The sequence below is a fragment of the Polistes dominula genome, unplaced genomic scaffold, assembly GCF_049000335.1.
Source record: "Polistes dominula isolate Pdom_NZ unplaced genomic scaffold, Pdom_raw_medaka contig_78, whole genome shotgun sequence".
NCBI lineage: Eukaryota > Metazoa > Arthropoda > Insecta > Hymenoptera > Vespidae > Polistes > Polistes dominula.
In genome coordinates this window covers 2,130,980-2,147,500 of record NW_028301042.1, presented here as the reverse complement: position 1 = coordinate 2,147,500, position 16,521 = coordinate 2,130,980, and the positions used below count along the sequence as shown (strand labels likewise).

General features: G+C 25.8%; 2 protein-coding genes across 5 annotated transcripts in view; one reads left to right on the top strand and one right to left on the bottom strand.

Annotated features, from left to right (window-relative positions):
* Window positions 1-4,445, bottom strand: part of LOC107071747 (zinc finger protein 385B) — a 9,368-nt gene extending 4,923 nt beyond the window's left edge. Inside the window, exons 1-4 of the mRNA XM_015331001.2 lie at window positions 3,918-4,445; window positions 3,452-3,672; window positions 3,073-3,211; window positions 1,241-1,270 (exon numbers count right to left, since the gene is read on the bottom strand). Coding sequence (XP_015186487.1) covers window positions 1,241-1,270; window positions 3,073-3,211; window positions 3,452-3,640 — 358 coding nt within the window. The 5' untranslated portion in view covers window positions 3,641-3,672; window positions 3,918-4,445. The remainder of the gene's footprint in view (window positions 1-1,240; window positions 1,271-3,072; window positions 3,212-3,451; window positions 3,673-3,917) is intronic.
* Window positions 4,446-4,666: 221 nt separating this feature from the next.
* LOC107071755 (uncharacterized) lies at window positions 4,667-16,209 on the top strand. Of its 4 annotated transcripts, XR_016177403.1 has the most exons (3): window positions 5,470-5,694; window positions 6,218-7,609; window positions 14,583-16,209. XR_016177403.1 is itself a non-coding variant. In XM_015331016.2 (2 exons), exons 1-2 carry the CDS (start codon window positions 5,617-5,619, stop codon window positions 7,520-7,522), a joined length of 1,383 nt encoding a protein of 460 aa, XP_015186502.2. In that variant the 5' UTR covers window positions 5,470-5,616; the 3' UTR covers window positions 7,523-14,525. The 4 variants fall into 4 exon arrangements, 2 of the variants coding, with proteins under 2 accessions (XP_015186502.2, XP_089031055.1); XR_001476491.2 differs by lacking the exons at window positions 5,470-5,694; window positions 14,583-16,209 and adding an exon at window positions 4,667-5,361 and having other exon boundaries at window positions 6,218-6,351; XM_015331016.2 differs by lacking the exon at window positions 14,583-16,209 and having other exon boundaries at window positions 6,218-14,525.
* Window positions 16,210-16,521: the final 312 nt, after the last annotated feature.

Below are 16,521 nucleotides of genomic sequence, written 5' to 3'. Positions count from 1 at the left end.
TTTTTTTTTCTTTTTTTTTTTTTTTGTGACTTTTTGACTTTTTGTTTATTTTACAAAAGAACAAAAAAAAAAAAACCTTCCTCGTATCGAAATATTTTGATAATATTTTGTTTTGTTTTCTTTTCTTTTCTTTTGTATTTTTTTTTTTTTTTTTTTTTTGGTATTTGATAGTAAAGAAAAAAAAAATGGCCTACAAAACACAAGAGGCACAATGTGAGATTATTTCGTTTATTTTTATTTTATTTTATTTTTTATTTTTATTTTTTTTTTCATTACTCGTATTTAATCAAAGACAAAATTAAATAATCTCAATGAAATCCAACATTATTTATGCACTCGATGCACAAACATTCTCGAAGTCACTTATTTACAGAGCTAAGAGATTAAATTCTACTTTACTTGGCTTTTCTATTCTTTTTTTTTTTTTTTTTTTTTTTGTTTTTTTTTTTTTCTTCTCTTATTAATATTATTCTAATATTTAAATGTATATCATCATCATCATCATCATCTATTATTAATTTTAACTTGTGATTATGCCACGTAATAACTGTAATTATAATTTAATGTATAAATAATGAACATATGATGAATATCAGTCTCATAATACAGGTACATATAATAATAATAATAATAATAATAATAATAATAATAATAATTATAATAAATAAATAGGAACATGTAAGAAACATTTAATTATAGTATAATTGATATTTAAACTTTACAATATAATAAAAGTATAATAATAATAATAATATTATTATTATTATTATTATAATATTAAAGATTTTGATCAGAGAGAAAAAAAGAAGAAAAAAAAAAGAAGAATATATATATATATATGTATATATAAACAGAGAGAGACAAAATCAATGATTTTAATAAATAATCAGAAAAATGAATGTGTCTGTGTATGTGTGTGTGTGTATGTGTATGTGAATGTAGGTGGCGTAAGCACAAAGAAATTATTTACAAAAAAAAAAAAAAAAAAAGAAAAAGAAAAATGACAGGTAAAAAGTAAAATGCTTGAAGAAATAGATAATGAGAAAATATGAAAAAATAAATGTGTAACATTAAAAGAACATATGAAAAGCGAAAGTAAGTAGCAATATTAAGCATGCGAATGTAAATAGTATTAAACAATAAATCAACACGATGATATTCTTTTCTATTATTTTATCCATGTGTACAGAGCGACATTTTAAACCATATGGCAGTTTTCTTACCGCATTTGTTTTATTACCTCTCAATGCCTTTTTTTTGTGTCGACTTCCTACAAAAAAAAACAAAAAAAAAAAAAAACAAAAATAATAATATTTTTATTTTAATAAAAATGGTTCTTCAAATTTTTATGTATATATACATTTTTTACCACCCTGTATATATATATATATATATATATATATATATATATATATATAAGGGTGGTAAATATTAAAAATGTTATAGATATTATATATATATATAGGGTTGTAAACCTATATATAGTTTTGGTTGTTCAAATTTTCATTAATATTTGTACGGTCACCCTGTATATATATATATAATATATATATTTATCACCCTGTATATATATATATATATAAATATATATATTATTATATATATACAGGGTGGTAAGAAAAAAAGTATCCAATATTTTAATGGTTTACATTAAGGGGTGGTATTGAAAAGTAATGTTGTTGTTACTACGCATGTCAAATTATTTCTAATATTTTTAATCAGAAAACTGATTGATGATTTTTATGGTTATCATATTAAACATTTGCATATCAGATAAAAAAAAGGTCGTTTTTGTTGATAACGTGATTAAATTAATTTAGTTAATTAATTTAATTACTGGTTAATAATAAAAATTTGTTTGAATTTTGAGGTTAAACAGTGACATTACTTTTCAGTCAACCTACCTAATATTATTTTTTTTAAAAGTATCAAAATTAATACAGGATCCTAAAATTAATCGTTTTGATGTCAATTAATTATTATATTTTAATTTAAATTAATTACAAGTTTATTTAAAGCAAAAGGATTAATTCTAGGGTTGACATTTATTAAACCTTTTTTTACTTTTCTTGATAACTATTATTAAGAGATTCAAATATTGGACTCTTTTCTTTTTTACCACACTGTATATATATATATTTTTTATAATATAATTTTTATAATATTTTTACAACCCTATATATATATATATAAAATATCTATAACATTTTTAATATTTATCACCCTTTATATATATAATATATATACTGGGTGGTAAAAAATATATATACATATATAATATATTCAAACCCAACCAATTAAAAACTCATATTATATATATATGTTTTTTATAATATAATTTTTATAATATTTTAAAAATATTTTTGTATATATATATATATATAGGGTGGTAAAAAAATATATATACATATATAATATATTAAAACCCAATTAAAAATTTATATTATATATTATATATTTTTTATACTACTATATATTATATATTTTTTATAATATAATTTTAATAATTTTTATAATATTTTTGTATATATATATATATATAATATTTATACAGGGTGGTAAATAAATAAATATATATATATATATAATATAACAAAACCCAACCAATTAAAAACTCATATTATATATATATATATTTTTTATAATATAATTTTTATAATATTTTTAGAATATTTTTGTATATATATATACAGGGTGGTACAAAAAATATATATATACATATACAATATATCCAAACCCAATTAAAAACTTATATTATATACATATATTTTTTTAAATATAATTTTTATAATATATTTGTATATATATATATATAATATATATACAGGGTGGTAAAAAAATATATATATATATATACAGGGAGATAAAAAAAAATATATATATTAGGTCATTAAATACAAAATATCTGATTTTGAGATGAAATAATCCGAGTAATCAGACATTTCACAGTTAATAACCTAATACATATACAATATAACCAAACCCAATTAAAAACTAATTATATATATATATATATATTTTTTTTTTGTAAACCTATAGAAAACTTATTAATAAATAAAAATATAACGATACCATTTAAATGAGTTTGAAGTTGTTGTATGGAGTTTAGGCAGACATTACAAACGTTACATTTAAGTCCGTTAGTGTCGGAGTCCTTGGTAAATGCAACTTTAGTTTCTTCCAACGAAGCCATTATATTTTTCGACCTTATCTATGAGATATAAAGGTGCTCGCTTGCATTAGTTATGAATTAAATAAATAAATAAATAAATTAAAAAAAAAAAAAAAAAAAAAAAAAACAAGGTTCCACGAAATAAACATAATATGAAAGTATGAAGAGTAATTGATATATATATTCTTTTTTTTTTTTTTTTTTTTTTATTTTTTTTTCAATGAAAAATTAAAACACACACACACAAAAATACAAGATGACAAAATAATATTAGCAAACCTGTTTTGCGTGACGTGAGCCTTGCAAATGTGTATCTAATACTGTTTGGCTAGTAAATGATAAGTCACAGTCATTGCAACGTACATGAGGTTTCTTCGTTGGCAAATTACCCATAATATTGTCGACAACTGCTTTAGTTACCGGATCATTCATATTGGAATTAATAATACTTTCTGATGGTACTGCCATATTATTATTATCTTCTTTACAATATCTACAATCTATAAAAATCATATTAATATTATATGATATAAACTTTAACGTATATAATATGATGATTACATGAATGTACATAACATTGTAGTAGAATTATTATTGTATCTATTATATACACGACTATGGTTATCAATATGATACAATAATCATTATAATGAGAGTGAAAGAGAGAGACAGACACAGAGACAGAGAGAGAGAGAGAGAGACAAACAGAGAGACAAAAAAAATGCAAATAAAGGTTTACTCTTACCTAAATTATTTTCACTTATATCTCAGATAGGATTAAATAATAATCAATTCACTCAATAATGATTATTATTAAAGACGATTACTTTTTCTTCTTCTTCTTCTATTATTTTTTTCTTTTTTTTTCGTTCTCTTCTTTTCACTTCTACTTCTATTTCTACTTCCTGTTCTTCTTCTTCTTCTTCTTCTTCTTCTTCTTACACCCCTATCTAATATTATTTTAACGAAATTTTAGAATGAAAGTAAACGTAACGTTATATAGAAATGGTTCTCTAACTTCTAATTCTATTTCTATTTCTCTTTCGATGTGTATATATGTGATGACTTTGTTAATAATGTATTATTATTATTGTTCTCTCTTAGTAGATTATTAACATAAAAATGTGAGATCGTTGTAACAAACTTAACGTTAAATTAACTATGATTTATATTACACGTTTAATTGTTAGAATAAATAGAGAAATAAAGAACGAAGAAGGACGAGAGCGGTATTAACGATATATAAAATGAAGAACCGTGTTCATATGAATTCAGTTCCAACGTTGTTGCCATATTTATATATTATATAGACTATACGCGATGTATTTCTCTCTCGTGTTTACTGTTAGCGCGGCACCAAACTATCGACCAATCGGAACGAACCTTTATCGATGAGACGTAACGAGAGTTGATAGAATGAAAATCGAATGAAAACTAAATCGATTGAATTAAATGACAAAACAAAAAAAGAAAAAAAGAATAGAAATAAATTACCTTTTTTGTTTTTGTTTTGTTTTTTTTGTTTTAAACATTTCAATAAAATTGTAACATGATATTAAATATTTCGAAATAATTGTGATCGATTAAAACGTAAGTTATATAACCCAACTAACAGGCGGTAATTTTGAATTGGTTCTAGAATTCCCGCCATTTTTCATTCGACTGTTGAGACAATAAGAACGGTTACAAAGTAAATTAACGGAGTCATTTGATAATGGAGTAGTAGCATTGACACATTTAACGAATAAAACAAATGATATTGAAAGAAAATTATTATGTAATAAATAATTAATTATTTTACAAATAATACTTTTCGTATTAAGTGAGAAGAAGGAAAGGAATAAGGAAAAGAAAAAAGACAGATGTGTAATAGAATAATGTAAAACAAAAAATTGATCGTTCGTTACGATAAAGGCTTAAGGATCGTTGGCCAATCGGAAGGGGTTATGGCAAACCGTCAATCAGAGTTCGCGCGGGTAGAATGTGTGCGCGATTGTGTATATAGGTGGCCTATTCGCGAAATATAGTAGCAGCCATCTTATATTTAGTGTCGGAGAAAAACAATTTGTCCCATTACAAATGTTTCGCGATTGTCCGTGAAGCCGCTCGACCGGAGGAGGGTAGGCGTGTGCGCTCGAATGAGGCGCGACGTATTTCGACCATAGCCCGGACCACTACACTTAGCAAAGGTTCGTAAAATGAAGAAACGAATGTGAGAAGGAAAACAATGCACGGCGCGTCGTCTTCGTCGTCTTCGTCGTCGTCGTCGTCGTCGTCGTGGTTATCGTCGTCGTCGTCGTCGTGGTGGTCACCGTTGCCATCGTCGTCGTCGTCGTCGTCGTCGTTGTCCTCGTCTTCGTCTTCGTCTTCGTCCTCGTCCTCTTCGTCTTCGCCGTCATCGTCGTCGTCTTCGTCGTCGTTGTCGTCGTCTAGGGAAAGGTGGAATGAAACAAGGAGTCCCGCTGAGCGCGCGCGCGGCCCTGTTGTTCGTCATTGTATGCGGGATAAATACTTATTTAACGGTGATAATATAAACTTCGTTATCTGGCGGCACGCTGGTTCCCCCCTCTTACCCCCTTTAAAAATAGAGTTAGCTACGAGGAATTAGGAAGCGCGCGGTAGAATAATATACTCGTCGCGTAATATAACACACATACATCAAACCAACCAACTTTGTCTCTCTCTCTCTCTTTCTCTCTCTCTCTCTCTCTCTCTTTGTCTCTCTCTCTCTCTCTCTGTCTCTCTCTGTCTCTCTCTAACTACGGAACTAAAAACTACGGATCTATTGTCGCGTTTCCAACGCCACACGTAAAAAGTTATGCAATCAGCTGATCGTCCAGTTACCTTCTGTCACTTGTCAAAAATAAATGTCAAAACTTGTGAACTAACCTGGCGTATTATAAACACAAGCTTAAATGGATCCGAATGTCTACGTGCTCGCGCGAAACGTTAGAACCGTACGACGTTATATACTTGGCTCAGTGTGTTCATAGTGATCAAAATATAAAAAGAAAATAAGATTTATAGTTATTCCTTGCTATGCAGGTGGATTGGTACGCAGGATATGAGCAGTTTGTCAAGCGCAACCTGACTCTGCTCCCTCATCAGCAAATTCATCCGCAGCAGCAGCAGCCGCAGCAGCAGCCGCCGCAGCAGCAACATCATCATCATCATCACCAGCAGCAGCAGCAACAGCACCAACAGCACCAACAACAACAGTCGCAGCAACAGCAGCAACAACGGGAGTTACAGCCACAGCAGCTGGCTCAGTCGCAACAAAACATAATGACCTCTATGTTTGACCAACAGATTAAGAGCGAGCCAATGGGCTTTTATTCTGTTGCTTCTAGTCGATCAGACGGGTCTAATTCTATGGTTAATTTGTCAGACGACAGGGAAGACCTTTCACAACAAGAAGGACATTTGCAATCTCAACAACAGTCATCGTTGCAGCTGAGCCAACAGCAACAAAATCAACAACAGAATCAACAGCAGAATCAACAGCAGAATCAACAGTCGCAGCAGAATCAACAGAGTCAAAACATGCCACAAGACAGTCCTGGCCGTCAGTCTACCGGTCAACAAACCAGCAAGGAAGGCTCCAGATCTAAGCCACAGCCTTGTAAAGTCTGCGGCAAGGTTTTATCATCGGCGTCCTCCTATTACGTACACATGAAACTTCATTCGGGTAACAAGCCTTACCACTGTACTGTGTGCGAAGCAAGCTTCTGCCGTAAGCCTTATTTGGAGGTACATATGAGAACTCATACAGGCGAACGGCCGTTTCAATGCGAGCTATGTTTGAAAAGGTTCACGCAAAAGAGCAGTTTGAATACTCACAAGCGCGTGCATACGGGCGAACGGCCGTACGCCTGCGACATCTGTCAAAAACGTTTCGCGGTAAAGAGCTACGTAACGGCACATCGTTGGAGCCACGTCGCGGAGAAACCTTTGGTCTGTGACAGGTGTTCCTTGACGTTTACGTCCAAGAGTCAATTCGCCATACACATTCGTACGCATACGGCGGGCGCCACATACGATTGTAATATTTGCGGGCGTACCTTTGTACGGGACAGCTACTTGATAAGGCATCACAATCGGGTTCATCGCGACATGGGTCAAAGCGGCTCAAATCACAATCCGTCGACGCCACAGAGTACAGCAGGAGGAGCATCAGGTACCGGCTTTGAAAGTCCGGTATGCGATTTACGTTACAACGAGGGACCATCGTCGTTGGACGGTCTACCCGGTGGGAAAGGTGGTGGTATAGCAGCTGAGATCGCTAGCTTAGCCAAGCAAAACAGTCTACAACTTCCTCTACCGTTACTGCATCCGCAGACAACCAACTAGTGTTTAGACGGCAGCGCGTCACGATCCCTGCCGCAATCCCTGTCGCAGCAACGATCACCGTCGTCGTCGTCGTCGTCGCAGCAAGTAGTATGTCCACCCACCTCGGCTACAACGCCGTTCACACATCATTCACGCGAGCACCACGCCGTCACCACCACCACCACTACTACCACACCATCACCACCACCACCATCACAACCTCTACCACTACTACCACAACCAACACAATTATCATCAACGCAGAGTGTCTACCAAACAACAACGGGTTCCTCCTCGGCTTCTCCTATGGGTAGCCCTGATTCCCAACTATATCCTCACTTGTCGAACCCTATTGATTCGTCGGAGTCTCATCATCGAGCGCATCATCATCATCATCATCATCATCAATCGCATCATCATCATCATCATCATCATCGTGGTATTCCTCCGCCAGGGCTTCACCCTGCGCTATATCTATACGCCCAGTACTCCAATTCGAGTCCCACAATTTCCTCTTATCACGAATACAGTCATCGCAACAACGACTGAATTCTCTATATAAATAAACACACACGCGAAATGATTATTATTATTATTATTATTATCATTATTATTATTATAATTATTATTACTATTATTACTATTATTATTACTATTACTATTACTATTACTATTACTATTATTATTATTATTATTATTATTATTATTACTATTATTATTATCATTAAACGCTAGCATCCACGGATTATATTAATCGTGAAAAAAAAGTAAAACAATTTTTCAATGGTAAAGTCCTTCGACGAGCATAAACAATATCGTAATTGATACACGTAGTAGATTCATAAATTAAACAAATGGTGGTTCGCTAAAACATCCAATCAAGGTGTGACCCCCCACCCCTCCACTCTTCCCTCCTATTCTATTAACACGACAAAGTGCCTACGAAAAAAAGCATCCCCCTTTTCTGGATTGCGATAATGGATGCTTTTTACTTTCTAACAAGTAAATACTACAAACAACAACAAATAACAAATAATAATAATAATAAAAAAAAACCTTTTTCGTCGCGTCTATACGAAAAGGATTTTTCTTAAAGTTTCCTTATGACCTTGACCTCTAATGATAACCACCCACTCGCATCTTCCATTTATCCATACACCACCACCACCACTACCACCCACTACAAGCAACCAACAATCAACCACCAACCCTCCCTAGCCGTGACCCATGGCATAAGGAAGAGAAGAGTGAGAAAGAAAGATAGAAAAATAGTCAAAGAGTGAAGAGAGAGAGAGAGAGAGAGTGAATGAGAAAGAGAGAGTCAATTGTAAATTGATCGATCGTACCTTTTAAACTCGACTCTTCCTTACTTAGACAGTCCATTAAATGGACTAACTTCATTTATGTGTCCATTATTATGAAAGTGGCTTAAATCAAAATTGAAGAAAAAAAAAACAAAAAATTGATTTATCAATTATTTCACATGAAATTATTTTCACGTAAATTTAATTTAATGGAATTGTCAAAAATCAACCGTTAAAAAGTGATTTAATCAATAAGTCAAAATGAAAACCAAAAATTGGTTTATCAATTATTTTAAATTAAATTATAATTCTTAATTAAATAATAAATAATTATATTAATTAATTAATTAATTAATTAATTAATTAATTATTATTAATCAATAATAATTATTTAATAATTATATTAAATTAATATAATTACAATATAAAATATAATGTATCAGATTAACAACTTAGTAATGGCGGATTTTTCAAAGAAAATGATTTGCAATTGTTATAGATAATGTTTGGTATATTTCAATATTATATAATATAATTATAATATTTAATTAAATATTTAATTTAAATTTCAAATCATTTAATAATATTGAAATATAATTGTGTCAATATCTCAAAACAAAAGATAAATGATTTATAAATCAATTTCATAAATTCGCCATTGTTAGATAATGTTTGGTATATTTCAATATTATATAATATAATTATAATATTTAATTAAATATTTAATTTAAATTTCAAATCATTTAATAATATTGAAATATAATTCTGTCAATATCTCAAAACAAAAGATAAATGATTTATAAATCAATTTCATAATTTTATGGGCACATCAAATTCATTGGAAAAGAACAAACCCCAACAACCAAAAGAATCAAACGACATACTATTATAATAAGTTGAAGGACTATACATACATACATACATATATATATATATACACACACAAAAATGCTCGTCATTTTCTAATTATTTATATTTATATCAAATCTATTAATCTTAAAGATCATTCACAATTTAATCTTATACAAATGTTATTCACGATTATTTCATAACCGTTTTAATTGATGCTAGTAAAAATAAGAATCATCTTATATTGTGGGATATCGAATATTGGATATACATATATATATATATATAAACAAACCAACTACTATATAACAAATTAAAACAAACAAACTAATAAATAAACAAAGAAGATAATGAAGAATAAGAAGAAAGAAGAAGAAGAAAGAAAGAAAGAAAGAAAAGAAAAGATAAGATAAGATAAGAAGAAGAAGATGAAAACGAAGAGATAAAAACGAAGAGAATGGGAAAACTAAAAAAAAAAAAAAAAAGAAAATGATTTTAATCATCCTGTTTAAACAATAGCTTTCTTTATGCCTATTATTATTATTATTTTCCTCGATATCACATCTGTGAGAAGAAGAAACGTGTATAATACATATATACATATATACATACATACATACATGCATATATACGTATTAGACATTACAATACGTACATTTATTCATACATACATATATACATCCATGCATACATAAAATTGATACACAATCACACACATCATATACATATAGATATATCTGTGTGTGTTTGTATCATTAGGTCTCACTGTGCAATATATGTATCTATATATACACATCATACGTATGATATATGTATTATGTGTATATATATGTATAAAAACATATATTAAACGTATGACCATTTAAACATAAAACAATGAATGAACAAACAAACAAACAAAACAAGTAAATCAAGCAAACAAACAAACAAACACTCCCCCCCACATCTAAGGTATATATACATATTAATATTATATTTTTCAAGGAGTTTTTAGTCACTTGGATCTGTGATATAGATAGTAATTAATATTATCTAAAAACCATTGATTGGGTTTAATATTTTTCACGTATACCGAAGTTGCCCCTCACCCCCATCATCCCCCCACCCCCGCCCCCGCGTTTTTTATGAGAAGAAGTCTTTTAAAAAAGATATTAAACGGAAGGGATATTATTATTATTATTATTATCATTATTATTATTATTATTATAATATGACAATTATATTGGTCGGCAATTTTAAAACTAACAGCATTATTATTATTATTATTATTATTATTAGAACTATTATTATTTTATTATTATTATTATTATTATTTTATTATTAAGTATATTCAATTTTTTGTGTGGATCTTTAGTTTTTAAATTTGTTTTTTTTTTTTTAAATTTTATATCTACCATATACATATATATTGTATGTATGGTGTTTGGTAGGCACCCTTTAATAACAACAACACATAAACAAATAAACAACAAACAACAACAACAACAATAATGATAAAACAATACAACACATTGCTTTGATGAACATAAAGAAACAAACAAAACATTACTGCAACTAATAATTATTGCTAATTATCATTAAACTAATATAATATCGCTATCATTGCCATTTAAAACTAACACATGAATTCTAATTAACATATACACATATGTCTATATATATATATGTACATATATATAGATATAGATATACATATACATACATATGCATATATTATTATTATTATTATATTATTAATACTATTATTATTATTATTATTATTATTATTATTATTATCGTTATTTATAATTATTGTTATCGTTATCTATATTAGATGAAAAAATATGTTCGTTAAATTTTATTCTTTAATCTCTCTCTCTCTCTCTCTTTCTCTTTCTCTTTCTCTCTTTCTATTTATCTAATCTTTTAGATTTTATTAACCCTTTGACTATTGTATAATTATCTACATGCATTAATTAATTAATAAAATATATATATATATATATATATATATGTGTATGTGAATGTGAATGGCATATATTATGAATATGGGCCTTTTGTAAATTATGTTTTAAATGATATAAATGAATGATTTTATTAAATTAATAATATTATAAAAAACTATGATTTATTTATAAGTTGATTTTATTTTTTTATATATAAAAACAAATTGATTTATTAAAGTATTTTAATTAGAAAATTAAATATAAACTATGATCTATATAAATTGACTTTTTAGGCATATATTATGAATAAATATCGGGCCCAATTTGTAAATTATTTGGAATTTATGTTTTTTAAAATAATATAAATGAATTATATTTTATTAAATTAATAATATTATAAGACTATGTTTTATTTATAAGTTGACTTTTTTTTCTTGCAATTAAAGTATTTTAATTACAACGATTTAATGTAAACTATGATTTAAAGGTTAATTTTTGTGGTATATTATAAATATGGGCCCATTTGTAAATTATATTTTAAATAATATTAAATGAACTATTTTATTAAATTAATAATATTATAAAAAAAATATGATTTATTTGTAAGTTGATTTTATTTTTTTATATATATATATATATATAAACAAATTGATTTATTAAAGTATTTTAATTACAAAATTGAAAATAAGATTTAAGAAATAAGAAAGAAAAAATTATATTTTTAATATGTATTAGTAATTATTTAATTAAGTGGTCAATGGGTTAATAATTGTATTTATCAATTAATTAATTAATTAATTAATTAGTTAATTAATTAATTAAAATTAAATCAATCGATCAATTAACAATTAGAAAACTTTAGGAATAAAAGAAATGTTTCTTTTTAATGTAAAAAAAGAAAACAGATAAGAAATAATTTTTAATTATTATATAATTAAGCAAACATGTGATTTAACAAAAAAAAAGGATAAAAAAGTAACAAAAAAAAAAAAAAAGGAAAAAAAAAGAATATGTTTTCAATTGGTTTTTTTTTTTTTTTTTTTTTTTCGTAGGTGTACTTATTAGTTTTCACATATCGAAATATATATGTTGTGTATATATTAATATTTTTACATTGTACACGACGAATAATACACTTTTTAACACTTACACACAATCAATCAATTAATCAAACAAAATACACACACACACATACACACGTATATTGTAAATGAATTAGTAAAAAAAAAAAAAAAGAGAAAAAATAATAATAATTATAATAATGTAAAAGTTTGAGGTTTTAAAACTAATTTAGAAATTAACAAAAAAATTTTATAGTCAAAATGATAATAAGTCTCGAAGAAAAGTTTGCTTTTGTTTTTAAAACAAAAATAAAAACAAAATGAAGAAGAATAAAAAAAAAAAAAGAAAGAAAGAAAGAAAGAAAGAAAGAAAAGCAAAAAAATAAATTGTAAATGAACTTACAAATTTTCTTTCATTTTAATTACTATTATTATTATTATTATTATTATTATTAGTTAATTATATTAAATAATTAATTAACGTCATTGTGTGTCATGTATTATATTGTTATTGAATATACAAACAAGAATAACAACAACAAAACAATAAGGGGAACTATTTTAACTTTGTTGCAAATGGGGTTGCAAATGGGGTTGCAAATGGGGTTGCAATTATCGTAAAAGAAAACAATTGGGGTTAAGAAAAGGGGTTGTTGAATGAAACTTTATATTGATTTACGTTATTGTAAAAAAAAAAAACAAATAAACAAGAAAGAGACAGAGTTAAAGAGAGATAATAGAATAAATAGGATGAGAAAAGTATCATAGAAAAATAAATAAATAAATAAATAAATAAATAAATAAATAATAATAATAATAATAGAAATGATAATAATAATTAATGTCAAATTAAAAGAAAGAAAAACAAAGATGAAGATAAATATTATTGATAAAAATCCTTCCTTTTGTTTTTCTCTTCTTTTTTTTTTTTTTAATAAATATGTATAATATTTTTAAAATGCATATATTATAAACATTTATTTTTGGTTGATATTTTTTAATATAAATGATCATGCATATCTAAAAATCAAATATCTATATGTGCATATATATATATATGAAATATGTGTGTGTATATTTTATGGATAGTCAAACACAAAACAAAACAAAAAAACAAATTTACATTTCCTTTGTATTTCTTTTACTTTTTACTTTCTTTTTTTTTCCTTTCTGTCTTTCTTTTCTTTTGAAAAACAACCTTTTTTTCTCTAGGGAATTTATTAATAAAAATGAAAAGAAAAAGTAAAAGAATAAAAAAGAATAAAAAAAAAAAAATGAATTAAAAAGAAATAAAAATTGAAAATGAAGATGAAATTGAAATTGAAATTGAAAAAGAAAGAAATGAAAATGAAATTGAAATTGAAAAAGACAAAGAAAAAGAAAGAGAAATTAAATTGAAATTGAAAAAGAACAAGAAAAAGAAAAAGAAAAAGAAAAAGAAAAAGAAAGAAATGAAAATGAAATTGAAATTAAAATTGAAAAAAAAAAGAAATGAAAATGAAAGTGAAATTGAAAATGAAAATGAAAATGAAAATGAAAATGAAAATGAATAATCATGCTTTTCAATTAAACATTGTTCATGATTCATTTGAAATATTATTTATGTTTTATATTTTTTTTTTCTATCTATCTCTACCTCTCTCTCTCTCTCTCTCTCTCTCTCTCTCTCTCTCTCTCTCTTTCTCTTTATCATACTCCCTAATTCACTTTGTCATTCTCTCATATACATAAACAAACAAATCAACAAATACACATAAACACACACAAAAGTAAACGAACTACACTTTCTTATTATCTTTCTATTGAAAGATCAAACTAAAAACTAAAAAATAAAAATAATTAAAATACATATACATATATATATATATATATATATATATATATATATATATAAATAAAAAAAAACAACAAAATAAAAATACACTAAAAATATAATTTTTAGATGAGGTGCAATCGAGGAAATGCAATGATCTTCATATTGGCTAGTCAATGTGCAGCTTCACGAGACACTATAATAATAATAATAATAATAATAATAATAATAATAATAACAATAACAATAATAATAAATAATAATAATAAATAATAATAAATAATAATAATAATAAATAATAATAATAATAATAATAATAATAATAATAATAATAATAATAATAATAATAATAATAATAATAATAATAATAATAATAATAATAATAATTTGTACTACAAAAAGCTGTGATTATATAGAAACAAAACAAAACAAAACAAAACTAAACAAAACAAAATAAGAAAAAGAAAAAAACTGAAAAAAAGTATGACGAAAAATAAAAAACAAAATGGTGAATAGACAAAGCCTCCGTCGTGCATATGTTCGCGCAGCTCCTAATTTTAGTGATATGTATATATATATATATATATATCACTATATATATATATATTTTGTAGTTTATACGATTATTATTAAAATATATGTATATACATAAATACATAAATACATGCATACATACATACATACATACATACATACATACATACATACATAAACAAACACATTACCACCATATACACACATACATATGTATATATATATCATCGTAATGTAGTATGTAGATAAAAAAAAAAAACAAATATATTTCGTAAAGAATAAAAGATAGAAAAAAGAAAAAAGAAAAAAGAAAAAGGAAAAAGGAAAACATTAAATAAAACAAAATCCTAAAAAACGATCATCTCATTCCGATCTTTTTATGGTTGTTGTTTTTTTATTGCTTATTTTATTTATTTTTTTTTTAATGATAAAACATTGTAAAAAATAAAACATATATATATATATATATATATATATATATATATATATATAAAATGAAAGAAAATAATAAATAATTAAAAAGAAATGGAACGAGTTGAATTAAAGTTTTCTTTTTTCTATTCTTTTTTTTTTTTTTTTTTAATATTAATATTAATTATGTATACATATATATATATAGATATATATAGATATATTTATAGAAATTTTATGTTAAATGCTTTTTAGCTGCCGTTTTTGCGTTAATTTCATCTTTCTCCCCTATCCCGCTTTTATTTTTTTTTTTTTGTCTAGGGGTGATGAAAGAGGTTATGTCATCGTAGATATTAAAAAAGAAAATGAAAAAGAAAAAGAAAAAAAGAACTCTGCTTAACATAAGTAGAACGAGAGATTTTTTATTAGATTATTTTCTCATTTTAATTATCTTTTAGATGCGATGCTCGAAAAAATCATATTTTTTATATGTGCAAATATGTGCATATAAAAATACATATATATATATATATATATATATATAGATAGATAGATAGATAAATAGATATAGTTAATTTAGTTAGATATTTAACTATTTTTTGTTTTATTTCAAATGACAAACAAAAAAGAAACAAACAATTAAAAAACAAAACAAAACAAAAAACAAAACAAATTCAAACCCAATTTAACACCGCCATTTGAGATTCTTTTTTCCTTGTAATTTTATGTTACAATTTTAATCATCGATTATTATAAATTTCTATGTATTTATTTTTAAATTGTTTGTAAAAGTTAGAAAAAAAAAAACAAACTGTTCATATATATATATATATATATTTATAGAGATTACATATATATATATATACATGTAGTAATTTTGAATTCGATTTTATGAAGAGAAAAAAAAAACAATTATTAACAACAAAATAATAAGAATTAATAAGAAATTATAAGTTAACAATATTGTTTATTTGTGTACACAATCTTCCCAACTTTATTATTATTATTATTATTATTATTATTATTATTATTATTTTATTGCTAAATCAATTTATTGTTAATTATATGCTTGCATATATATATATATATATATATATATATATATATATATATATATATACAA